We start from the raw sequence: 27,554 nt of genomic DNA on the forward strand, positions 1-27,554 counted from the left end.
TACTAAAATTTAAGGTGGAAGCTGGCAACCATCCAAACAGTCATTAAATAGTTGGTTTATCCTTCTCATTTATGCTATTCCTAATATTGGGAGATTCCCTTCCATAGCTGTGAGAATGTAATGTTCATTGTAAATGAAGAATTCAACTTGTAGGATTTATTTGTAATAGAAAAGCATAAAAGCCAGACTGTCATCAGTTTATTTTATTCAAGCATGAGCAAATCCAGATGGCTGGCCTGATTCTTTTGGCTATGCTCAGCTTTCTGTGCTGTGGCAGGAAGAGGTTCCTATTTTTAATTCTGCATAACCAGTCACCCTAGCAGTTTTATGTAAGCGAGGTGGAAAGACAATATTAATCAATTTTCTTTCCCACTATCCAGCTTTCCAGTGATGATTGTGTGAGAAGGGTCCTTGCTGGAGAAACGACAGATCTTAAAGCAAAAACACCATCTGGCTCCAGATCTCAGGGGAAAGAAAACAGAGAAAAAAGTGATGAGCGTAAGAAGCAAAAAGACAAAGAACAAGAGGTAATCTTGGCTTCAGTATCTTATGTAGCGGGTGCTTAATATAAAGATCACTTTATTTTGAAATGTGTACAGTATTAAAAAGTTGTTATTAAAATATCAAAGTTGTCCTTTGTACCTATCCAAGTAATTACACAATTGGAAAACAACTCTTTCCACCCCCCCCACCCCCAACCATTCTAACCAATTTTCACAGAAGCACCATCGGGAGTGTCCTGAACAATTGCATCACCGTCTGGTATGGGAGTTATCTGACCGCAAGTCCCTAAAAGGATTGTAACATCTGCTGAGAGAATCATCGAATTCTCCCTTCCATCCATTACAGATACTTATTAGGAGCTCTGCATAAGCAGGGCCCTTAGCATTGTTAATAATCTCCCAATTCATTCAACAATCCCTGCATTATCTTTTTTGTTTGTGTTACATTCCAGGGCTGTGGTGTTTATAACTAAATACATCTATTTTTTCCCCCCAGGAAAAGAATGAGAATGGAATTAAAGACTCTAGCAGAGATCGTAAAGAAAAGGAAATGTCAAGGGAACGTGGAAAACAAATTGATAAAGAAAGGGATCGAAACAAAGATAGTGATAGACGAGAAAGGGCTAAAGAACAGGAGAGAGACCGAGCAAGAACAAAAGAAAGGGATCAAGAAAACCACAAAAATCGTGGGGATGGAGAAAGAGTGGAAAAAGAAAAAAGTCGAGGTACAGAAAAGGCGGACAAAGGCAAGATTAGAGGTGATGGAGAAATGGACAAAGAACGAAATAAAGAGAGAGAGAGAAACAGAGACAAAGAAAAATTGAAAGAGAAAAGGGAGAAGGACAAGGAGCATGACCGTTCAAAAGACCGTGGTAGAGACCAAGAAGTGGAAAAGGAAAAAGCTAAAGAACAGGAGAAAACAGAGAGACGGGTAATTTAATGAAAAATCTTTGTTTTAGTTAGTTGATTATCATAGTACTTTTTTAACAGTATAAAATGTAACACTTAAATTAAACAAATGTTTTGGAGACATTAAAAAATATTTTCCAGAGTAGAAAAGAGTAGAAAGCAAACCAATGTAGTCTTTGCACAATGCTTGCAAGTCAAATGTCTTTTATTTATGTTGAAACTCTCATCTGATAAGTAAATTTTATGCCTTTTTTCCAAAGTTAAATGGCAAGCTCACTGTAAAAATCTAGAAATAGTCTTGTCACATTTATATTTTTTGTATTATATGATTTTTGAAAATACTGCTCAATATTACAGTATCTGAAAAATTTGCTGTTTATTGGCAGCAAGTTTAAAGTGACCTTGAAATTTTAGCGGATTGTTGGTCATTGTTATCGAACAATACAGTACAGAAACGGGCTTTTCGGCCCATCTAGTCTGTGCTGAACCAGTAACCTGTCTAGTTCCATCGACCTGCACCCAGACCATAGCTTTTCATACCTCTCCTATCAATGTACATATCCAACTTTCTCTTAAATGTTGAAATTAAATCCACACCCACCACTTCCGCTGACGTTTTGTTCCATGCTCTCACCACCCTCTGAGCGAAGAAGTTCCCCCTCATGTTTCCATTTAATAAAAGAAGAGAATTTACCTTTCAGCCTTAACCCATGACTCTAGTTCTAGTCAAACACAAACTCAGTGGAAAAAGCTTGCTTGCATTTACACTTTCTATACCCCTCATAATATTGTATACCTCTATCAAATCTCCCCTCAGTCTGCTTTGTTCGAGGGAATAAAGTCCTAATCTATTAAACAGCTCCTTCTAACTCTGGTCCTCAAGTACCAGCGACATCCTTGTAATTTTTCTCTACACTCTTTCAATCTTTCCTGTAAGGAGGTGATCAAAATTAGACACAATACTCCAGATTGGACCTCATCAACATCTTATACAACTTCAACATAACATCCCAACTCCTGTGCTCACTACATTAATTTATGAAGGCCAATGTGCCAAAAGTTTCCTTTATAACCCTGTCTTCCTGTGATGCCACGTTCAAAGAATTATGGACCTATATTACCAGGCCCCTCTTCTACTGCACTCCTCAGTGCCCTACCACTCACCATGTAAGGCCTACTGTGGTTGGTCGTCCCAAAGTGAAACATCTCTCACTTGTCTGCATTGAATTCCATCTGCCATTTTTTTTTCCAGACTATTTTCCTAGCTGGTTCAGATCCTGATGCAAGCTTTGATAGTCTTCCTCATTGACCACTATGCCTCCAATTATGATGACATCTCAAAATTTGCAGATCTAGTTTACCACATTATCATCCAGATTGTAGATATAGGTGACACATAACAATGGACCCAGCACAGATCCCTGTGGCACGCAACTAGTCAGAGGCCTCCAGTCAGAGAGGCAACCATCTGCTACCACTCTCTGGCTTCTGCTGCGAAGGCAATTTCTAATCCAATTTACTACTTCATCTTGAACTCCCACACAGGACCTTGTTAAAGGCCTAGCTAACGTCCATGTAGACAAGGTCCACTGCCTTGCCTTCATCAACTTTCCTGGTAGCTTCTTCTAAGCTCTAAGATTGGTTAGGTATGACCTGCTCGCACAAAGCCATGTTGACTATCCCTAATTAGTCCCTGTCTATCCAAATACTTGTATATCCAGTCCCTTAGAATGCCTTCCAATAATTTTCCCATTACTATTGTCAGACTCACCGGTCTATAATTTCCTGGCTTATTCTTAGAGTCTTTCTCAAACAATGGAACAAAATTAGCTATCCTCTAATCCTCCAGCACCTTACCTGTTGCTAAGGATATTTTAAATATCTCTGCTAGGGCCTCTGCAATTTTAGCATTAGCTCCCCACAGGTCAGAGGGAACACATTTGTCAGGCCATGGGTGTTTATTCACCCTAATTTGTCTAAAGACAGCAAGCACCTCCTGTAACCTGTATAGCGGCTGTGAGCTCACTGCTGCATTGCCTCACTTCTGTAGACTCTACGTCCATCTGAGTAGGTACAGATGCAAAAAAAAATCTATTTAAGACCTCCCCCATCTCTTTCAATCCCACGCATAGATTACCATTCTGATCTCCCAGAGAATCAATTTTGTCCCTTGCTATCGTTTTACTCTTAACATATCTGCAGAAACCTGTGGAATTCTCCTTCACCTTGTCTGCTAGAGCAATCTTGTGTCTTTTAGCCCTGATGTTCTGTTGCATTTCTTGTAATCCAAGTACCTCATTTGTTCCTGCCTGCTTATTCCTGCTATTCCTTTTTCTTAACTAGGGCATCAATATATTTTTGAGAACCAAGGTTTCCTAAAACTATTATCCTTGCCTTTTATTCTTACAGAAACATGCAAACTCTGTACTCTCAAAATTTCATTTTTGAAGGGCTCCCATTTACCAAGTGTACCTTTGCAGCGGGGGGGGGGGGGTAAAAACAATCTGCTCCAATCTACACTAACACTAGAAAATGTTCAGATGCTAGAAATCCAAGGCAATACGCACAGGCGCACACACACACAGGTGCACGCACACAGCAAGTCAGGCAGCATCTACGGAAAAGAGTAAACAGTCGATATTTTGGGCTGAGACACTTCGCCAGGACTGGAAAGAAAGAGAAGTCAGTACGAAGGTAAGGGAAGGGGAGGAAGAACAAGATGATAGGTGAAACTGGGGGAGGGTGTGAAGTAAAGAGCTGGGAAGTTGATTGATAAAAGAGAAAGGGGATTCTGATATGAGGGAATAGAAGACCATGGAAGAAAGGGAAGTGATGAGTAGTTAAGGAGATAAGGTGAGAAAGGAAAACAGAAATGTGGAATGGTGAAGTGGGGGGAGGGTGCGGAATTACCAGAAGTTCAAGAAATCGATGTTCATGCCATCAGGTTTGGAGGCTACCTAGATGGAATATCCGTTGTTGCTTCTCCAACTTGAATGTGGCTTCAGAGCAGCAGTAGAGGAGGCCATGGACTGATGTGTTGTGATGGGATGTAGAATTGAAATGGGTGGTTACTGGGAGATCCCACTTTTTCTGGTGGATGGCCCGTAAGTGCTCAGTGAAGCAGTCTCCCAATCTACATCAGGTCTCACTGATTATACAGGAGGCCACTCCGGGAGCACTGGATACAGTATATGACCCCAGCAGACTCGCAGATGAAGTGTCATCTCACCTCACCCTTGGGGCCCTGAATGGTAGTGGGGGAGGAGGTGTAGGGACAGGTGTGGCACTTGTTCTGCTTGCAAGGATAAGTACCACAAGGGAGATCAGTAGGAAGGGACGAGTGGACAAGGAAATCGAGTAGGGAGTGATCCCTGCAGAAAGTATGTGGGGGAGGGAATGATGTGCTTGGTGGAGGGATCCCATTGGAGATGAGGCGCCTAGTTGGGTAGTAGGTGAGGTGAGGACAAGAGGAACCCTGTCCCTAGTGTGGTGGAGGGAGGATGGGGTGAGGGCAGATGTGTGCGAAATGGAAGAGATGTGGGTGAGGAATGCACTTGCTAGATTTACACTTTCTGATACCATCAAAGTTGGCATTGGAGTTGGCCTTAGACCTATCATTTTCCATAATTACTTTGAAACTAATGGCATTATGATTACTAGGTGCAAAGTGTTCTCCTATACAAACATTTGTCACCTGCCTTGTCTCATTCCGTAATAGCAGATCTAGCATAGCACCGTCATTAGTTTGGACTTTTATATAAGGTTCGACATACTCTATCCCCATCTAGCTCTTTTACAATATTGGAGCTCCAGTAAAGTTACAATCTACCATCACAACCTTGGTATTTCTTGCAACAGTGTGATCTCCCTACAAATTTGTTCCTCTAAATCCTGTGGACTATTGGGTGGTCTATAATATAATCCCATTAATGTGGTCATCCCTTTCTTATTCCTCTGTTCTACCCATAATGCCTCATTAGACAAGCTGTCCCATTTGTCATGACTGAGCACTGTCAAGACATTTTCACTGACTAGTAATGCCATTCCCTCTGCTTTATCACGTATAAAACAACGGATCCCTGGAACATTGAACTGCTACTCTTGGCCCTCCTGCAACCAAGTGTCACTAATGGCTACAATGTCATGATTCCATGTGCTGATCTATGCTTTCAGCTCATCCACCTTTCCTACAATACTTCTTGCATTGAAATATACGATGTTCAGTACATTAGTCCTGCATTCTCAACCTTTTGATTCCTGTCTTTGTAGATTTAACAGCATTTTCTTTTCTCCATGACCACTTTACTATCTGTTCCAATCTCCATGCAGTTGTTTATCAGTTTCATGATGTGATCATGATGTGAAGAAAGCAAGCTGACTTCAAGCAGGTGTACCTGGATTACTCTAAATATGATTTTCAAGAAATAAGAACCAATTTCTATTTTTTGAGGTTTCTAGGATCTGCACTGCTTTTCTTTTATTCATTGTAAGATACTTTGTGATCCTGTTATATAATTAATGAAGAATTTAAGACTTATTCAATTCTGTACTTTTTAATTTCTTTTTATTATCACAGTCCAAAGTTACTGCAGAGGACAAACCAGCCATACAGCCTTCAGAAATTACAAAGAAAGACAACAAAACCAATGCAGAGCAGGAGGTGAACAATATTTAATTTATCTTGGAACAAAGTCATTGTGTGACTGCAAGCAATTTTCCTACAGTGAAACAAACTTAATAAGCTATGTACAGCTTTCAGACTGAATTAATTCTGGCAAAATGATTTGGACATGAGTGAGAAATAGTAAATCTTATTAAAAAAAAATACGAAAGAATGGTTAGGCATTAGGAATACAAATGCAGGAATCACAGGACACTGTGATATAGGGAAGTAAGGCCATTCGATAAGCAAATGCAGAGTTCGTGATTATTTCCAGAGGGACAAAATTAGAAAAATAGAAATCTTGTGCTAATCTAACATTGAAAGGCAAGATCATATCCATCAGGTAAGTGCTGAACAGGCTGTGTCTGTTTTGTTTGGAACTATCCACAGTTTTGATGGAATAAAGGCAGTCAGTGTTTTTCTTCATAGAGCAGAGCAAAACCAGAGACCATCAATTTAAAATGGATAAGAAGTGGAAAAAATTCAAAGAAACATCTTTAAATAGAAAATGGTGAAAATGTGTAACCTTCCACTACCATTTGTCAAAAGCTAAGGAAGCATTTGAGATAGAAGAGAATGGTAGATTAGTACCTATGGGGAAGTTTTGTGTAGCCTTTCCCATCAATGTAAGTAGATTAGGCTGAATGCTTTGGTTTTGTTCTCAAATATACAATTTAATATAAAACTTAAAAAGAAAACGGAAAATGCTTGTAACAGTATTAGCAGTTCAGGCAGCAACTGTGAGAAGAGAAACAAAATGTGTCAAATTGAATCACAAAGGAGAAAATCTGCAGATGTTGGAAATCCAAGCAACACACACAAAATGCTGGAGGAATTCAGCAAGCAGGCAGCATCTGTGGAAAAGAGTACAGTCGATATTTTGGGCCAAGACCCTTCAGCAGGACTGGAGGAAAAAATGCAGAGAAGTAGATTTTAAGAGGGGAGGTGTGTGAGGAAACACAAGGTGATGGGTGAAACCTGAAGGGGGAGGGGTGAAGTAAAGAGCTGGGAAGTTGATTGGTGAAAGAGATACAGGGCTGGAGAAGGGGGAATCTGACAGAAGAGGACAGAAGGCCATGGAAGAAAGAAAAGGGGGGAGGAGTACCAGAGGGAGGCGATGGGCGGGCAAGGAGATAAACTGAGAGGGAAAAGTGGGTGGGGAATGGTGAAGGAGACAGAGGGGGTAGGCATTACACGAAGTTCGAGGATTCAGTGTTCATGCCATCAGGTTGGAGGCTATGCAGACGGAATATAAGGTGCTTTTCCTCCAACCTGAGTGTGGCCTCATCACAACAGTGGAGGAGGCTATGGATAGACATATGGGAATGGGAGGTGGAATTAGAATGGATGGCCACTGGGAGATCCTGCTTTTTCTGGTAGACGGAGCATAGGTGCTCAGCGAAGTTGTCTCCCAATCTATGTCAGGTTTCACCGATATATGGGAGGCCACACTAGGAGCCCTGGACACAGTATATGACCCCAACAGACTCGCAGGTAAAGTATCACCTCACCTGGAAGGACTGTTTATGGGCATGGATGGTAGTGAAGGAGGAGGAGTAGGGGCAGGTGTAGCATTTGTTCCACTTGCAAGGATAAGTGTTAGGAGGGAGATCTGTGGGGAGGGACGAATGGACAAAGGAGATGCAGAGGGAGTGATCCCTGAGGAAAGCAGAAAGTGGGTGGGAGACAAGATGCGCTTGGTGGTGGGATCTCGTAGGAGATGGCGGAATTTGCGAAGAATTATGTTCTGTACAAGACCTCCTCCTGCCACCCTACCAGGGATAGGGTTCCTCTTGTCTTCACCTACCACCCCACCAACCCCCATGTCCCATCTTCCCACCAGCTTACCAGGGATAAAGTTCCTCTTGTCCTCACCTACCACTCCACCAGCCTCCATGTCCAGCACATAATTCTGGGCGACTTCCGCCATCTCCAACGGGATCCCACCACTATGCACAACTTTCCCTTACCCCCACCCCCCCACCACTTTCTGCTTTCTGTAGAGATCGCTCCCTACATGACTCTTGTCCATTCGTCCCTCCCCACTGATCTCCCTACTGGCACTGAGTTCCTCCAGCATTTTGTGTGTGTCAACTGGAAGGTTCTTCTTCAGAATTGGATATATCACTGTCTTAAATGACATAAAATTTGTTGTTTGTAGGCAACAGTACAGTGGAAAGGTAAATAGTGCAAATGTTAAATTAATTTTTTGCATTGGTCTTTACTGCTGATGGCCCTGCAAATATTTCTCAGAACATAGATGAGCTAATTTCAAATAATATAGAGGAACTTGTAAAAATCCCAGAGCCAAAGGTGGACCTGCATCCAAAAGTTTTAAAGGAATTGGCCTCAGAAATTTTCCAGTCTTCTGGTATTACTCTGGTATTAAAACTTGCTAAATTCCAGAATAATACCAGAAAACTGGAAAATGGACATTGTGACTCCCTTGTTTAAAATGGGAGCAAAAGAGAGATCAGGGAATTTTGTCTGGTTAATTTATCAATGTAACATCTACTATTGGCAAGGTGCCAGAGTTGATAATTAATCAGAGGAAATACTAAACATTTAGGAAAGTTGAATATAATCAAACCTAGTCAACATGGTTTTATGAAAGGTAGGTAATGTTTGACACATTTGTTTATTATTTGTGGATGTAACATGGAGAGTTGATAAAGTGGAACCTATTCATGAGGTATATTTAAACTTCGACAGTGCATTTGCCCAGGAGCCACATAAGACACTGGTGCATAAATTAAGAACTTCAGGTTTTGGAGGAGTGTGTTAAAATGAATTTAAAATGGGTGTTCAGAGTGCCCTAGGGATTAGTGCCCTAGTTAATTACAGTGATGACCTGGTGGAGGGAAAAAATCCTTTCCTAGTTTGCTGATGGTGGAAGGACATGTTGTGATGGGGACATTGCATAATCACAAGATATAGATGGATTGGGTGCAAACTTGGTATATAGGGGTTAAGTTAACATGGGGAAGTGTCAAATTGTGTACTTCAGTAAGAGGAATCAAGTGGAGAGAGACTGCATGTGAATGAGATTCAGATGGACCTAGGTGTTCCAATGTGTTAATTGCAAAATGTTAGCTGGTAGGTTCAGCAAATAGCTAAGAAGGCAAATGTCACGTTGATCTTTGAGGCCACATGTGTAATAGTAATACTATGTGCAGTATTGGTTGCCTTACTTGAAGTTGGAGGCAGTCCAAGGGAGATTCTCCACGCTAATTCTTGGGATGAGAGTGTTGATCTAGATAGTCGAAGTTGGCTGTGTTCTTTGGAATTTAGAAGACTGAGGGGTGAATTTATTGAAACATCCAGTTTACCAATTTAGACAAAATTTCCATGGAAGACGTTGAAACATTTACACTACTGAGAGTGTTATGAACAACAGGACATTGCTTAAAAAATAATGGTCAGTCATTTAAAACAAGTGTATAGAAATATCATTTTTCATAGTATTATATCTCCAGTGGGCATGTGGCCAAGTGGTTAAGGCATTGGACTCGCTACCTGAAAGTCGTGAGTTCGAGTCCCAGCCGAGGGAACGTGTTGTGTCCTTGAGCAAGGCACTTAATCACACATTGCTCTGCGACGACACTGGTGCCAAGCTGTGTGGGTCCTAATGCCCTTCCCTTGGACAACATCAGTGTCGTGGAGAGAGGAGACTTGCAGCATGGGCAACTGTTGGTCTGCCATACAACCTTGCCCAGGCCTGCGCCCTGGAGAGTGAAGACTTTCCAGGCGCAGATCCATGGTCTCGCAAGACTAACGGATGCCTTTTTTTTTATATCTCCAGAATTCTTTAGTAGGGGTTAATTCATTGGAAATATTTAAATGAGAAATGGATAACTATTTGAAAGCTTAACAGAATAAGAGTTATTGGGATCTAGCACAGAAGAGAAATTGAGGCCAGGATAGATTAACCTTGCTCGTATTGAATGTCAGGGCAGGCTTGAGGGGCCTAGTGGCCGACTCTTAATTTTTTTTGTATTCTTGCTTGCACCATCACTTGGATGGACACAAATCTAGCATTTCTTTTTTTTTCATATTTACTGCCAAATGTGTGAGATGCATTTATGGGTTACTATTATTTCAGAATATTATTGAAAACTACTATATTAGTTGTGTTAGGTGTGGCCTGAATTGCAAATTCAATGCAAAAAAAAATGCAATTTTTCTGGTTACTGTTTGTAGTGCTGTAGAAGCCTTTTAAGTAAATATTTACCATTTCAAGAAGAGCAAAAGGAAGATAAATTGCCAAATGATAGCCTAACAGTAATTGGTGTCAGTGACGGTTGGATAAGAATATATTATTTAAAAGGATCAATGTTCATTAATTAAGTTAGTTGAAAACTTCTTGTAAGTAGCATGGATAAATGAGGTGGACAAACAATGCAATGTAGGAACAATTAAAAGCAGTTTGCAATAATTTGTGGATAAAGTGGGCAACTGGTTGAGTCCACAGGGTTTTCATGGCAAGATACAGAAGTAGATTGCCAGGCCTTTCTTCTGCACAGATACTGCTGCTGCCCAGGTTGGGACCCGGCTGGGCGTGAACTCACGACCATCTGCCTTGAAGTCCAGTCCTGATGCCACTACACCACCAACTACAGATTTTAATAATTAGTCAGCTGAATACTCAGTGAGCCTTTCAGATTTTTTCATTTTGTGAAAGTGTGCTTGAGGATGTAGATAATATTTCTGTGGTAGCATGGTTCATTGTGTGTTAGGTTTGGAATGGGTGGCTAAATATTATTTCCTTGTAGCCAGTCTTTGTCTTGGTGTTGTAGTTCAAGTACAGGAAGCAGTATATAATAAACATGAGATTCTGCAGCTGCTGGCAATCCAGAGCAATGTGTACAAAATTCGGGAGAAACTCAGCAGGTCAAGAACATCTGTGGAAATAGTTTCTACTGATACAACCTCCTCTATATTGGTGAGAGCCGACGTAAGATGGGGGACTGCTTTGTCGAACACCTCTGTTCCATCCACTAAAAGTGGAATTTCCCTGTGGCCAACCATTTTAATTCCTCTTCCTATCCCTGTTCTGACATGTCAGTCCATGGCTACCTCTTTTGCCATGGTGAGGAAACACTCAGGGTGGGGGAGCAACACCTTGTATACCGTCTAGGTAACCTCCAACCCTGATGGCACAAACATGCATTTCTCCTTGTGGTAATTTTCCCCCTCCCCCTCCCTCCCTCTTTTATTCCCAACTGTGGCTCTTGCCTCTTCTCTTCACCGGCTTATCTCCTTCCCTTGATGCCCCTCCTTTTTCCCTTTCTTCCATGGTCCACTCTGATCTCCTATCGGATTCCTTGTTCCCCAGCCCTTTTCCTTTCCCATCCATTTGGATTCACCTATCTCCTAGCTCGTCCTCCTTCCCCTTCACCCGCACCATTTAATTCTGCCATCTTTCCCCTTCCTTTCCAGTCCCAAAAGGTTAACTATTTGTTCCTTTCCAAATCAAATGGTTCAATTTATTAGCAGAGAATATATACAGTATACAACCTGAATTCTTACTCTTCACAGGCTTCCATGAAACAAGAATCCCATAGAAATATCAGAACCCCAAATCCCCCTTCCCCCATCCCATTGCACAAGCAGCCGCAGCAGAAACAGACTCTCCTATTCCCCCTCCACTTGTGCCAGCAGAAGCACTGACCCTCTCCCCCACTAGGCAGGCAATAGCAAAAGCCTCCAAAGATAGCTTGATCTCGTGTCCAACAAAATCTATAGTCTATACCCAGCAGTTCAGCATCTCTGACAGTCAGTCAGTCAGTCTGTGTCTGCCTGTCTGTCTGTCTGTCTCTCTGTCAGAGAGGGGAGACCAGCAACTCACTGTTCGAATGTTACAGTCTTCTGTGTAATTTCTCCAAGCACCTCCCCCCCCCCCAACTCGAGGTCTGACGGGCTCTCACTCTCCACCTAGAGAGAGAGAGAGAAAGAGAAAAGCATCGCTTGAGTACCGGGGTTGTCTTCCGACAGCAGCACATACTGCCTGCTGCCCCGACGTTTTGATCTCCCATGACTCCTCAGTCAGCAAAATTGGTGAGGAACTGTCATTTATGGGGCTGCTTCTTAAAGGCACACGTCTTCCAGGCCACTCCTGCAGATAGTGAAGCGCCAGGCCGTCCAGACAGTCTTGCAAAGAACCGAAGTTTGAACTGTAGATCACGGACTCCAACAGAACCCCAACCACCTTCAGAAAAAGAAACATGGTAAGAAGAATAAACTGTTTTGTGGATGAACTGGAAGAAGTTGCCTGGGTCTGCAAAACTGCTGGTGCTATCTTTCCTAGTTGCTTCATAGATGCTGCCTGACCTGCTGAGTTTCTCTAGGATTTGAGCGTTGCTCAGCATTATATAATTACTGCAGAATTGATGTTGTGATCCTCCCAGGCTGATGAAGATCTACTTGCATGGTGCTTGTGATCAAGTACCAGCTGCACATTGGAGGAATAGAATCTAATGTATGGAATCTATAAATGCCTGGTTTACAGATTAAACTATTTCTATAAATTTGGGAAGCCTCTGTGGGTTTTCTAATGCAGCAGAATGTTGCCATCTGCAGGTGTTTATTTGTATCTACAGTAATCTAGAAGGGCCCAGCCATGTGAAAGTCTTGTGTTCGCCTTGACAGCCATAGCCAATGATAGACTGACTAGTTCAGTGGTTCTCAACACGGGCCATAAGTTTTTTTTTTAAAAAAGGAAAGAAACTGGAGTTTCTGAATGGGCCAGGATAAGTTTACTGTTTAATGAAATATAACTAAAATATTTAAATAAAAACAAAATGTTATATGTAAATTAATTGGAAGCCTGAATGAAATGAATGTGTGAGATCATGCACAAATTGCCATTCGCTTGTTGAGCCCTGCTCCACATCCACCCCGAATTATACAGCAGGAAGCTGGTTCTGTTTGCCTTCCACTGGCTCATGAATCTTATAATACTTTAAAAAAACATGACATGAAGGTTGCAGTTACTGCACTGGGGTCAGCTGCCAGAAACAGCTAAACTGCAGAGAGGCGAGAACATGTGAAGTCTACCACTGCATCACTATCTACTGCTACTACTTCCATTCAATCCCTGATACCTGATATTTAAAAAGGGAGTTCAATTAATTTTTTTTTATAGCATTGTAACATTTCTAAATGATAAGCAGCTTGGAGAACAAATTGTCACTGACATATTTTACCTATCAGATATATTTGTAAAACTGAATTTATTAACCAAACAGTTACAAGGAAAAAAACCCTGAAATCTCATATCATGCAGAGAGGCTATTAACACTTAGAAAATTCAAATTTTTCTGCTGTAATATTAGACGTCCTGAGTTTGTGTAATTTCCTTCATTGGCCACTCTTGAAATTAATTGCAAAATGATGATCTGATTGTGCAGTTGTTTCAAATGATCAAAATTATACACTGATATGGAATTTCTGTTCAGAGACCTGCTGGAGATGCATATTCCAGACTGGGTGGTGGATATGAATGATGTTGACACCACATTGCAAGAATGGTTTATTATATTGTAGAGTGATATAACAGCTTAAGCAAAATTTCTGGATAACCTGTGATATTCAAAAATCAGTTGCCACAGCTCTAAGAGAAAGCAAAATAGTTTTTAAATTGATTTTTCCACTTCATATCTGGTTGAATATGGTTTTAGTTAAGCTCTTCACTTTCTATCAAAAGCTCATACAGCCTTGCTGTTGTCAAAAGAGGTGATTTTCAATTAAGGATCTCACTAAATACCCAAAGTAACAATATTAAGTGCTTTTTTGGTTGCTGGTTAGAAGAATATTTTCAGAAGGCCTTTGACAAGATGCCACACATGAGGCTACCTAACAAGCTATGAGCCCATGGTATTACAAGGAAGATGCTAGCATGGATAAAGCAGTGGTCGATTGACAGGAGGCAGAGTGAGAATTAAAGGAGCCTTTTTTGGCTGGCTGCTGGTGATTAATAATGTTCCATAGGGCTCTGTGTTGGGACAGATTCTTTTTACGTGTATGTCAATGATTTGGATGATGGAATTGATGGCTTTGTTGCAAAGTTTGCAGACAATATGAAGATAGGTGGAGGGGCAGATAGTTCTGAGGAAGTAGAGAAGCTACAGAAGGACTTGGACAGATTTGGAGAATGGGCAAAGAATTGGTAGATGGAATACTGTCCTAGGAAGTGTATGGTCATGCACTTGGTAGAAGAAATGAAAGGGTTGACTATTTTCTAAATGGAGAGAAAATTCAAAAAGCTGAGGTACAAAGGGACATGGGAGTCCTTGTGCAGGATTCCCTAAAGGTTAGTTTGTGGGTTGAGGCTGTGGTGAGGAAGGCAACTGGAAAAATTGTTCTACTTCTTTGTAGCACTTGCTTTGTAACGTAAAAGTGAAATGAAAATGTCACGCTAGTGCTACTTGCAATCTGGATTACCAGAGTTTTCTTAGTCATTTTTAACTAGTTACAATGTGGTATAACTATACAGAAGTAGGTAAGTTGATGACCTATTGATTATTACAATATGGAATTTCTTCAGTATTTATGAATTCATAATGACTATTTGTTTTGAAGGTTGAAAGCCCTGTGAGAATTCCCAGACCTTCATCAGCAAAAGGTCAAAGAAGGAAGCCAAAATCAGGAGCTGAAGGTATTAAACTTAACTTTAACTACTTTAGCTTGACAAAAATATGATGACTTATTCTAGAAAGCATACTTGATGCAAGTACAAACATTTAATGGTATATGATATGAAAATAGAAAATGGTTGAAGTACTCCCAGGGCAGGCAGCACCTCTAGAGAAGTGTTTACTGTTTTAGGTTGATCAGATGTTTCATGCTTGATTTTGTTTTTATTTTTACAGTAATTAAAAACCTATTTGCCCAATACGAAGAGTAAACAAAATCTCTAAAATCATTCGTGAGGCAATTAAAACTTCTGTGTCTAGATAAGCAGTGAATTGCAAGCATCAGTTTTTCTGGATTGAGTTCACTGCCTGTGCTGTCCTTGTGTCTGTTTAACTGGTACAGATTCTCAGAAGGCATTTCACAGGGCCTTAGATTAGATATGAGTATTTAATACTCTGTAACCTAAAATAGTACAAATAAATTCCTAATTATATTGTTGATATAAACATTAGTATTTTCACTATCATGAACATGTGCCAATTTTATAAAAATATTTAGGTCTGTAGGGTAATGTCCACCCCTCAGGAATTGGATTTTTTTAAAGCTAGATAAAGTGGAAATTGGCTGTTTGATGAGGGGCATCTTGGCTGAGGCCAGTCTTATCTGTGGATTTTAGTTGAGCATGTCTAATTCTAATGGTGATATCTAGTTGAATTTTTACTTCAGCCACATCTTAGCATGGGAGTGTCATGATAGCTCAATAGTTAACATTGCTACCTCATGGAGGTGTATGCCTCATGATTAACTCCCCTTGGTGCACAAATGTATGAGTGTTGTCCCAATTCAGTTCACCAGACTTAGAATATCTTGTGATGAAGTGCTGTTTATTTTGCCTACCATGAGGGATTTCCGTGATAATTTTGGTAGCAGTATACATCCCACTTCAGACCAATGTCAAACAGGCTTTAGATGATTTAAGCAATGGGATCAACATGCACAAAACAGCAAACCCATTTGTCTTCATCATTTTGGAGGATTTTTAACCAGGCCAGCCAGAGAAAAAAGAAAACCACTAAGTAATTGCCATCAACAAATCACTTGTAGTACGAGAGGAAACATACTGGACCACTGTTACACTGCTATCAATAATGTGTACTGTGCAGCAACTTGCAAATAATTTTTCAAAGATACTACTCTAAAGTTGCTGGTAGAATCTCAGATGGAGATGAGAGGGCGTACAGGAGTGAGATATACCGGTTGGTTGAGTGGTATCACAGCAACAACCTTGCACTCAATGTCAGTAAAACATAAGAGCTAATTGTAGACTCCAGGAAAGGTAAGAAGAGGGAACACAAGCTAATCCTCTTAGAGGGATCAGAAGTGGAGGGAGTGAGCAACTTCAAGTTCCTGGATGCCAAGATCTCTGAGGTTCTAACCTGGTCCCAACATATTGATGCAGCTATAAAGAAGGCAAGACGGTCCTATATTTTATTAGGGGTTTGAAGAGATTTGGTTTGTCAACTAAAACACTCAAACTTCAATAGATGTATAGTGGAGACCATTCTGACAGGTTGCATTGATGTATGGTATTGGGGGGTGAAGGCGACTGCACAGGACCAAAAGAAGCTATGGAAAATTGTAAAATGAGTCAGCTCCATCTCGGGTATTAGCCTCCGTCTAAAGACATCTTTAAGGAGTGGTGCCTCAGGAAGATGACGTCCATTATTGAGGACCCCCATCACCCAGGGCATGCCCTCTTCTCACTGTTTCTGTCAGGAAGGAGGTACTGAAGCCTGACGGCACACACTCAGTAATTCAGGGACAGCTTCTTGCCCTCTGTCATCCAATTCCTAATTGGTCATTGAACCCATGAACACCACCTCACTTTTTAAGTGAAGTTTAAAGGGAATATGGGAAACAGAACCAGGTGATTTTTCAAGGGAGTGTGGGTATTGGGGCCTTGGTGAGTGGAAGGGAATGAAGAAACCAGTGCCCTATGAGAAGAAGACAGACTGGGATCCTGGTGAGTGGAAGGGAGTGAGGAAACCAGTGCCCTATGAGAAGAAGACAGAGGAAACTGGGGTCCTGGTGAATGGAAGGGAGTGAGGAAACTGGGATCTCAGTGGGCAAAAGACAGGGAGAACCTGGGTCTCAGTGGATTGCAGGGAGAAAGGGAATTTACCATCGAAATTGGGCTATGGTAGGAAACCTTGTCAGATGGTGTGAGCAGAATTATCTGCAGCTTAATGTGAAAAAGACTAAGGAGCTGGTGGTAGACCTGAGGATAGCTAAGGTACCGGTGACCCCTGTTTCCATCCAGGGGGTCAGTGTGGACATGGTGGAGGATTACAAATACCTGGGGATACGAATTGACAATAAACTGGACTGGTCAAAGAACACTGAGGCTGTCTACAAGAAGGGTCAGAGCTGTCTCTATTTCTTGAGGAGACTGAGGTCCTTTAACATCTGCCGGACGACGCTGAGGATGTTCTACGAGTCTGTGGTGGCCAGTGCTGTCATGTTTGCTGTTGTGTGCTGGGGCAGCAGGCTTAGTGTAGCAGACACCAACAGAATCAACAAACTCATTCGTAAGGCCAGTGATGTTGTGGGGATGGAACTGGACTCACTCACGGTGGTGTCTTTAAAGAGGATGCTGTCTAAGTTGCATGCCATCTTGGACAATGTCTCCCATCCACTACATAATGTACTGGTTGGGCACAGGAGTACATTCAGCCAGAGACTCATTCCACCGAGATGCAACACAGAGCGTCATAGGAAGTCATTCCTGCCTGTGGCCATAAAAATTTACAACTCCTCCCTTGGAGGGTCAGACACCCTGAGTCAATAGGCTGGTCCTGGACTTATTTCCTGGCATAATTTACATATTACTATTTAACTATTTATGGTTTTATTACTATTTAATTATTTATGGTGCAACTGTAATGAAAACCAATTTCCCCTGGGATCAATAAAGTATGACTGCTACTACTACTAAATTTCTGAATAGTCAATGAATTATGAGAGATTAATGTGTATTAACCACTATAGTGTACCTAATGGAATATGCTTCTACCTATCAAGAGGGCAAGCAATCTATTTATCATTCACCTTAAGCCAAAGTTGCAGGCTTTCTGTAAAAAGTGGCTTTGGCGTAATGCTCTTTTAGAATTAAGCTATGTCATATTGTTAATTCATTTGATTTCTGTGCATATAGTAATGCTCTGCTGCTTCTATCCACATTTACAACAGAAACTGAGCAAGCTATTGATAGCTAGGTGGTTAGAATTATTTATTAAGTGTTTTTAAGGTGGAAGTTGTTCAATATTTTAAGAAATACTTATAATGCTAATATATTCTTTCTGCCATTGTCAGAAGAAAGGAAAGAGTCTAATACATCACTTAGTCAGCAAGAGGTCTTAGAACAAAAGCTGGGGAAAGAAACCATTGTAATCAAGCTAGGAAAGATTAAAGGGTAAATTGAACAGGCTTCTGTAACAAGATGCAGCAAATTGTTAATAGTTTTTCAAAGATAATACTCAAGTTAAAAAAATCACTAAATAAATAATGATTTCTTATTTTTGTTCCTTTAAAAACATTTTTTAATGTACCAGACAAAAGTAGAACTTAAAAATTTTATTGCAGGAAGAAATCTGAGGTAAAAATGTTTGATTCACTTGTGCAAAATATAGAAACCATAGAAACTACAGCACAGAAACAGGCCTTTTGGCCCTTCTTGGCTGTGCCGAACCATTTTCTGCCTAGTCCCACTGACCAGCACACGGACCATATCCCTCCATACACCTCCCATCCATGTATCTGTCCAATTTATTCTTAAATGTTAAAAAAGAACCTGCATTTACCACCTCATCTGGCAGCTCATTCCATACTCCCACCATTCTCTGAGTGAAGAAGCCCCCCCCAATGTTCCCTTTAAACTTTTCCCCCCTCACCCTTAACCCATGTCCTCTGGTTTTTTTCTCCCCTTGCATCAGTGGAAAAAGCCTGCTTGCATTCACTCTATCTATACCCATCATAATTTTATATACCTCTATCAAATCTCCCCTCATTCTTCTACGCTCCAGGGAATGAAGTCCTAACCTATTCAACCTTTCTCTGTAACTGAGTTTCTCAAGTCCTGGCAACATCCTTGTAAACCTTCTCTGCACTCTTTCAACCTTATTTATATCCTTCCTGTAATTTGGTGACCAAAACTGAACACAATACTCCAGATTCGGCCTCACCAATGCCTTATATAACCTCATCATAACATTCCAGCTCTTATACTCAATACTTTGATTAATAAAGGCCGATGTACCAAAAGCTCTCTTTACGACCCTATCTACCTGTCACGCCACTTTTAGGGAATTTTGTATCTGTATTCCCAGATCCCTCTGTTCTACTGCACTCCTTACCATTAACCCTGTATGTTCTACCTTGGTTTGTCCTTCCAACGTGCAATACCTCACATTTGTCTGTATTAAACTCCATCTGCCATTTTTCAGCCCATTTTTCCACCTGGTCCAAGTCCCTCTGCGGGCTCTGAAAATCTTCCTCACTGTCTACTACACCTCCAATCTTTGTATCATCAGCAAATTTGCTGATCCAATTTACCACATTATCATCCAGATCATTGATATAGATGACAAATAACAATGGACCCAGCACTGATCCCTGTGGCACACCACTAGTCACAGACCTCCATTCAGAGAAGCAATTCTCTACCACCACTCTTTGGCTTCTACCATTGAGCCAATATCTAATCCAATTTACCACCTCTCCATGTATACCTAGCGACTGAATTTTCCTAACTAACCTCCCTTGCGGGACCTTGTCAAAGGCCTTACTGAAATCCATGTAGACAATATCCACTGCCTTCCCTTCATCCACTTTCCTGGTAACCTCCTCGAAAAATTCCAATAGATTGGTCAAACGTGACCTACCACGCACAAAGCCATGTTGACTCTCCCTAATAAGTCCCTGTCTATCCAAATGCTTGTAGATTCTCTGCACTCTCAAAATTTCCCCTTTGAAGGCTTCCCACCTACCAATCACATCTTTGCCAGAGAACAACCTGTCCCAATCCACGCTTTTTAGATCCTTTCTCAATTCTTCAAGTTTGGCCGCCTTCCAGTTCAGAACCTCAACCCTAGGACCAGATCTATCCTTGTCCATGATCAAATTGAAACTAATGGTGTTATGATCACTGGAACCAAAGTGCTTCCCTACACAGACTTCCGTCACTTGTCCTAACTCGTTTCCTAACAGGAGATCCAATATTGCATCCCCTCTAGTTGGTCCCTCTATATATTGATTTAGAAAACTTTCCTGAACACGTTTACCAAACTCTAAACCATCTATACCCTTAACAGTATGGGAGTCCCAATCAATGTATAATACAGTCCAAATCAATATAATACAGTTTTGATTTTTATTCATCAGGTATTTTAAGCAAAATGGTAACTGATGAACCATTTTAATCCCCATGTTAAGATTGTAAGAAATTTTTCCTCTGTCAACACAAACATCTGTTCTGCAACAGAAATGTTCTGCTGCTTTGTTTTTGGCAGCTGGTTAGCACAACATAGTGATGGGTTAATGTATTCTAGTTAGAGTCATAGCACGCATATAATCCCCAGTTCACAACAGAAGGAATTTGTGTTTAAATTTTGCTGGGGCTTAAAATATAAAATGAGCTTATTTATTTATTGATTGATTGGTTGAGATGTAGCGTGGAGTAGGCCCTCCTGGCACTTCGAGCCATGCTGCCCAGCAACCCCTCATTTAACCCTAGCCTAATCATGGGACAACTTACAATGGCCAATGAACTTACTAACTGGTACGTCTTTGGACTGTGGGAGGAAACCTAGAAAAAACGTACACTGTTACGGGGAGAATGTACAAACTCCTTGCAAACAGCGGTGGGAATTGAACCTGGGTTGCTGGCACTGTAAAGCACTGCTAACCACTGCTTCCGTGTTCCTAGTCAGAGACAAATTAGAAATTTTGTCAACTTCCACTCGAATGAAAGCAAACTTCCGGAAGAATTGAGTTTTCCCAGCAGTTTGGTTTCTGCCCTAGATTCCAGCATCTGCTGTAACTTGTGGAATGGAATGTTTGTTCACTTAAATTGTTTGAGTTTTCTCCATGAATCAGCAGAGAAGCTTCATTGCCCATACCTTGCAACACACATCAAAGTTGCTGGTGAACGCAGCAGGCCAGGCAGCATCTCTAGGAAGAGGTACAGTCGACGTTTCAGGCCGAGACCCTTCGTCAGGACTGACGAAGGGTCTCGGTCTGAAACGTCGACTGTACCTCTTCCTAGAGATGCTGCCTGGCCTACTGCGTTCACCAGCAACTTTGATGTGTGTTGCTTGAATTTCCAGTATCTGCAGAATTCCTGTTGATTGCCCATACCTTGTTTATTTCCTTAATCAGGTGCACTAAGGAATTGGGGCCGGGGTGGCGGGGGGAAGTAATTTGCTAAGTTGCCATTTCTAATGGGGGGTTTAAAAAGCTGCAGTTGCTGGAATCTGAGACAAAATCATAACTTGCTGGAAGCATCCAGTAGGTCAGGCAATATCTGCATGAAGAAAAACAACTTTGGTTTCAGGTTGCTTCTCCTTCCATCAAATGCTGCCTGACCTGCTGAACGTTTCCAGCATTTTCAGTAGTTTATTTTCATGCTAATCTTAAAAGAAAAATGAATGCACATGCCTATTATAGTCCTATTGTTATTATGAATTTCTATTGCAGTAAATTTTCAGTTACTCTGTTATAAAGTCAGTTCTCATAGGAAAACTTTGGCTACATTTGTGTAGGACTAGAACAATCCCATAAACTGAATAAAATGCTTGTTCCACTAGGTAAATAACTATCTAGATATGTTTATCTTGATGTCAATAGACAGTAAAACAACCTGTGTAGTTTGAGCTTATGAATGAATTTATTCAAGTAAATGAGTAAGAATGCCATAATAAGAATGAATAGGATATTTGTATTAAAATCGTAATCTACATTGGGCACATCGACAAGAAGTGCTGTCACAAAAAAACATCAAGGACCCTCACCATTCAGGCATGCTCTCTTCTCGCTGCTGCTATCAGGAAGAAGGTCAAAGCAACACTTTCAGTACGCTGGATGAACTCAGCAGGTCGGGCATCATCAGTCAGAAACGATGAGTGGACGTTTTGGGCCGGAACCCTTCGTCAGGACTGAAGAATGAAAGATGGGGAAGGATTTGAAGAATGCTTGTAGTGTCAGTTGATAGACCAGTAATTTGAAAGACAAAGGTGTGGGGGAGGGGAAGCATTGATGTCATAGCCCTGAAAACAATGGGTGGTAGAAGAAGGAGGCGGAACCATGAGGGAGGTTGTAGGCAGCTGGGGGAGGGGGCAGAGTGAAATAGGGATAGAGGAAGGGAGGGGGAGGGAATTACCGGAAGTTGGAGAATTCTATGTTCATACCAAGGGGCTGGAGACTACCTAGACAGTATATGAGGTGTTGCTCCTCCAACCTGAATTTAGCCTCATCATGGCAGTAGAGGAGGCCATGTATGGACATATCTGAATGGGAATGGAAAGCAGAGTTGAAGTGGGTGGCTACCGGGAGATCCTGTCTGTTGTGGTGGACAGAGTGGAGGTGCTCGACAAAGCGGTCCCCCAATCTGCGTTGGGTTTCACCGATGTAGAGGCTGCACCGGGAGCATCGGATGCAATAGATGACCCCAACAGACTTAGAAGTGAAGTGTTGTCTCACCTGGAAGGACTGTTTGGGGCCCTGAATGGTCGCAAGTAAGGGTTGAATAATATATGTTCCCCTTGTCCTTACCTACCACCCCACCAGCCTCCGGATCCAGCACATTATCCTCCGCAACTTCCGCCACCTTCAACAGGACTCCACCACTAAGCACATCTTTCCCTCTCCACCCCTCTCCGCTTTCCGCAGGGATCGGTCTCTCCGCGACTCCCTTATCTATACGTCCATCCCCACTGATCTCCCAACCGACACTTAACCCTGTAAGCGTAAGTGCTACACCTGTCCCTACACCTCATCTCTTGCAACCATTCGGGGCCCCAAACTGTCCTTTCAGGTGAAACAACACTTCACTTGTGAGTCTGTTGGGTTCATCTATTGCATCTGGTGCTCCCGGTGCGGCCTCCTCTACATCAGTGAAACCCGACGCAGATTGGGGGACCGCTTTGTCGAGCACCTCCACTCTGTCCGCCACAACAGACAGGATCTCCCGGTAGCCACCCACTTCAATTCTGCTTCCCATTCCCATTCAGATATGTCCATACATGGCCTCCTCTACTGCCATGATGAGGCTAAACTCAGATTGGAGGAGCAACACCTCATATACCGTCTAGGTAGTCTCCAGCCCCTTAGTATGAACATAGAAGTCTCCAACTGCCGGTAATTCCCTCCCCCTCCCATCCTCTATCCCTATTTCACTTTCTGCCTCCTCCCCCAGCTGCCTACAACCTCCCTCATGGTTCCGCCTCCTTCTACCACCCATTGTTTTCAGGGCTATGACGTAAGTGCTTCCCCTCCCCCACCCCTTTGTCTTTCAAGTTATTGGTCTATCAACTGATGCTACAAGCATTCTTCAAATCCTTCCCCATCTTTCATTCTTCAGTCCTGACGAAGGGTTCCGGCCCGAAACGTCGACTCATCGTTTCTGACCGATGCTGCCCGACCTGCTGAGTTCATCCAGCCTACTGAAAGTGTTGCTTTGATCTTTTACAGCATCTGCAGATTATTTTGTGTTTACAATCAGGAAGAAGTTACAGGAGCCTCGGGACATACACCACAAGTTTCAGGAGCAGTTATTACCCCTCACCCATCAGGCTCTTGAACCACAGGGGATAACTTCACTCAACTTCATTCACCCCATCACTAAACTGTTCCCAGAACCTATGTACACTTTTTTAAGGACTCTTCATCTCATGTTCTCAATGTTTATTGCTTGCTTGCTTATTTATTTATTTATTTATTTATTCATTCATTCATTCATTCATTCTCTTTTGCATTTGCACATTTGTTGTTTACCTGCCCTGTTGAGTGCAGTCTTTCATTGATTGTATTATGGTTCTTGGATTTACTGAGTATGCCCACAAGGAAATGAATCTCTGGGCTGTATATGGTAATGTACATGTACTTTCACAATAAATTGAACTTGGAAGCCACAGACACAAGTCAGAGCTGTGGGATGGAGAATTAGAATGGCAGGCAAAAGAAAGATCAGGATCTGTTCTCCATTCTGCACACACATTCTGCAAAACAGGCACCCAATGCAGAAGAGACTGCTCTATGACCTCTGAATACAGTAAGCAAGATTGGAAAGACACAAGAAAATAGGAGTAGTTCAGTGAGGGGGCAAATGAAGTTGAATAAAGTTTATCCTCACTGGTTCAAGGGCCTTATGGTTGAGGGGAAAGAACTGTTTCTGAACCTGGTAGTGTGAGTTCTTGATAGCAGTGAGAAGAGAGCATAACCTGGATAGTGGAACTTCCTGAAGATGGATGTTGCTTTCCTGTGACTACACTCTGTGCAAATGTGCTCAATGGAAGGAAGGGTTTGACCTGTGATGGGCTGGGCTGTACTTGTAGGATTTTCTGTTAAAGGGCATTGGTGTTTCCATACTAGGCTGTGATGCAACCAGTTAAAATACTCTCCGCCACACATCTATAGTAGATTGTTAAAGTATTAGATGTCATGCTGAATCTTCACAAATTTCTAAGGATGTAGAGGTACCGCCATACTTTCTTCGTAATTGCGCATGCGTGTTGGGCTCAGGACAGGCACTCTGAAGTATCACCAAGGAAACTGCACTGTTACCAGTCCAACATGATCTTGGAGTGCAATTAATCTTTCATTTGGACATCTTTTAACCTTCTTGGCTGCACTTTGAATTCGACAATGTCATGTACTTGCATTCTAAGTAAAGGCTTGGTCTGTTGAAGATTATCCACCTCACCTGTCATATTGACTCAGATAAATGCCACTGTCATATCTGCTTTTGCCACTGCCTTTGGCAACAATGAAACTTACATTTTGGTATACCAGCAAAAGATCTAATGGTACATGCAGTTAAGAGACCAACAACTTGAATTTTGTTTAATTTAACCGAGTCTAATCTGATTTCCAAGCTTTGTAGGTTGGTATATTTTTCTCCAATATTTTTTGGTATGAAATTTATAAAATAACAGCCATCTCCAAATTGAACTGATATTAATGGCGAGTGGTGCTCTCATTTCTCCAAAACGATTCTTGCCTTACTATAGCTATATTGTTTAGAATCCGAAATGTAAAGCCATCTCCTGAAAGGTGTATATTCTAGGCTTGGCTTGCTATTTTGAATTAGTATCATAATTTGTTCTGAGTTTTGCATGATGTATTAAAATATACTGTATATTTACACACAAGTCTATATTCTTCCCATCAACCCATGGAGAGAACCTTGTCTAATTTCATCAATACCTCCGAGAGATCGTTGATCAAGTAATTGCTACTATTTAGTTTTATAACAAGACCTGTCTTTTAAATATTGAAAATAGACAAAGTGAGAAGATTTTAAAAGTTGAGCTGAGTCTTGCGGTTTTGTTTACATCTTGTTACTGCTTTCCTGTTCATTTCAAAGTGTTGAAGAAAAACTTATTATTCTTAAGCTGCTTGCTGTGTGCAGTGGTGACAAAGTTAGGATTGAATTGAATTGACTTTATTTCTTACATCCTTCACATACATGAGTAAAAATCTTCATTATGTCTCCGTCTAAATGTACAATGTGCAATCATAGTAATTTATAATAAATAGAACAGTCAATGTAACATAGAAATACACTCAAATCAGCATGAGTTAATCAGTCTGGCCTGGTGGAAGAAGCTGTCCCAGAGCCTGTTGGTTCTGGCTTTTATGCTGCAGTGCTGTTTCCCGGATGGCAGCAGATGGAATAGATTGTGATTGGGGTGACTCGGGTCCCTGATGATCCTTTGGACCTTTTTTTCACACCTGTCTTTGTGAATGTCCTGAATCATGGGAAGTTAACAACTACAGAGGTGCTGGACTGTCCGCACCACTCTCTGCAGAATCCCGCAATTAAGGGAGGTACAGTTCTTATACCAGGGAATGATGCAGCCAGCCAGGATGCTTGCGGCTGTGCCCCTGTAGAAAGTTTTTAGGATGTGGGGGCATATACCCAACTTTCTCAACTGTCTAAGGTGAAAGAGGCACTGTTGTGCCTTTTTCACCACATAGCTGGTGTATATGGACCATGTGAGGTCCTCTGTGATGTGGATGCCGAGGAACTTGAAGCTGTTTATGCTCTCAACCGCAGATCCATTGATGTCAATAGGGGTTAGCCCATCTCCATTGCTCCTGTAATCCACAACCAGCTCCTTTGTTTTTGCGACATTGAGGTTGTTTTCTTAACACCGCTGTGTCAGAGAGATGATTTCTTCCCTGTAGCATTGACTTCACTTCGATTAACTTTTCTTCCCTGCCCTCTTGGAAGCAGTGAGGTCAACTTTTTATCATGGTTACTTGATATTTGTGTATACAATTATCTTTAGTGTGATGTTCTTAATGGATACAAAATGAGCTTGCTATTCCATATTTATTAACTGATTTGACACTTCATCCTTGGGTGTTTTAAAATATTTCATTTAGATAACAAGTTCTGAATAATTTGGCATTTTATTTGTTTTTGGATTGATGTTGAAAAGAATATCTGATCATCTTTTTTCCCTTTACAGATGAGTCTGATGTCGAAGGAGGTAAGTAGTTACATTGGTTTATTATTGTCACATGTACAGAGGTACAGTGAAAAGCTTTCCTTGTATGCTAAACACAAATCATTCCATGCATATAGTATGCGTCATTGTTGACTATTACTTTCTACTTTGGAACTAAAAGCAGCTGTCAGTTGCAGCATTTCTAAGCTGAGGCTCTTGCTGCTTGGCAATGGAAATTTGTTAACCAGAGAAGTACAGATATTTTTAAAAATGCTATCAGCTGCTATTTGGGAAACATATTGTGTGCAGGGAAATCTCTTCCTCCAAACTCTACTGCCATATGTGGTTCTTGAACAACTCTGCAAATTTTGAACATCCCTTCCATCAGCTTTTCACCCCCCCACATCAACTGTATAGAATGTTCTGGAGGCAATAATGCACTTTGTGCTGTGTAACTGAGCATGGAATTCAAACATTATCAAGTGCGTAAGTGATAGGCAAAATGAAAATCCCTCTCCATATGTGCTAAGGCAGTGTAAATATACACTGCCTTTTGTACAGGGCCACTAATAGAGAATTTAGCCAAGATGTTTTCTAGAAATGTACTTGCCCAAAATCAACATTGTGTGTCTGTTAAATTTTAATAAAGCAGTTGTTTAACTTTCTATTCATATCTATATGGTTGTGCTAGCAAACTAGTTTTCTTTGTCCATTTATTTCAACTTTATCTGATCATTACTGCAGGAATATGACCTTTTATGTATAATGGAAAATTTAATTTCCTGAGCATACACAATAAAAACAGCATTTGTCCTTTCAAGCCTGCTCTTGTTTATTATGATCATGGCTAAATTAACTTTTCTCAAGTCTATTTACCTCTCCTACTCCCAAAATTCTTTGATTTCCTTGTCAATTAAAAATCTAATTCAAGGATTCACACTCCACTGTTTTCTGGAGCAAGAAATTCCAAAGAGTCACATTCCTTTGAGAGATTAAATTCTTAACTAGGTAAAAGTGGGAACAACTGAAGGTCGTTACATAGAGACCTTTTATGTACTTTTATGGGCTTCATTGGAGGAGTAGGTGCTGTTGTTCCTTCTCTGGGTGCCATGGGTG

The 27,554-nt window shown here is 41.3% G+C and overlaps 1 protein-coding gene across 1 annotated transcript in view; it reads left to right on the plus strand.

Annotated features, from left to right (window-relative positions):
- The window catches only part of traf3ip1 (TNF receptor-associated factor 3 interacting protein 1), a 151,190-nt gene that overhangs the window by 33,732 nt on the left and 89,904 nt on the right, over positions 1–27,554 (plus strand). The window contains exons 4-8 of the mRNA XM_063051778.1: positions 381–527; positions 1,000–1,434; positions 5,989–6,072; positions 14,656–14,731; positions 26,460–26,480. Coding sequence (XP_062907848.1) covers positions 381–527; positions 1,000–1,434; positions 5,989–6,072; positions 14,656–14,731; positions 26,460–26,480 — 763 coding nt within the window. The remainder of the gene's footprint in view (positions 1–380; positions 528–999; positions 1,435–5,988; positions 6,073–14,655; positions 14,732–26,459; positions 26,481–27,554) is intronic.

This window comes from Mobula hypostoma, chromosome 6, assembly GCF_963921235.1.
Source record: "Mobula hypostoma chromosome 6, sMobHyp1.1, whole genome shotgun sequence".
Classification (NCBI taxonomy): domain Eukaryota; kingdom Metazoa; phylum Chordata; class Chondrichthyes; order Myliobatiformes; family Myliobatidae; genus Mobula; species Mobula hypostoma.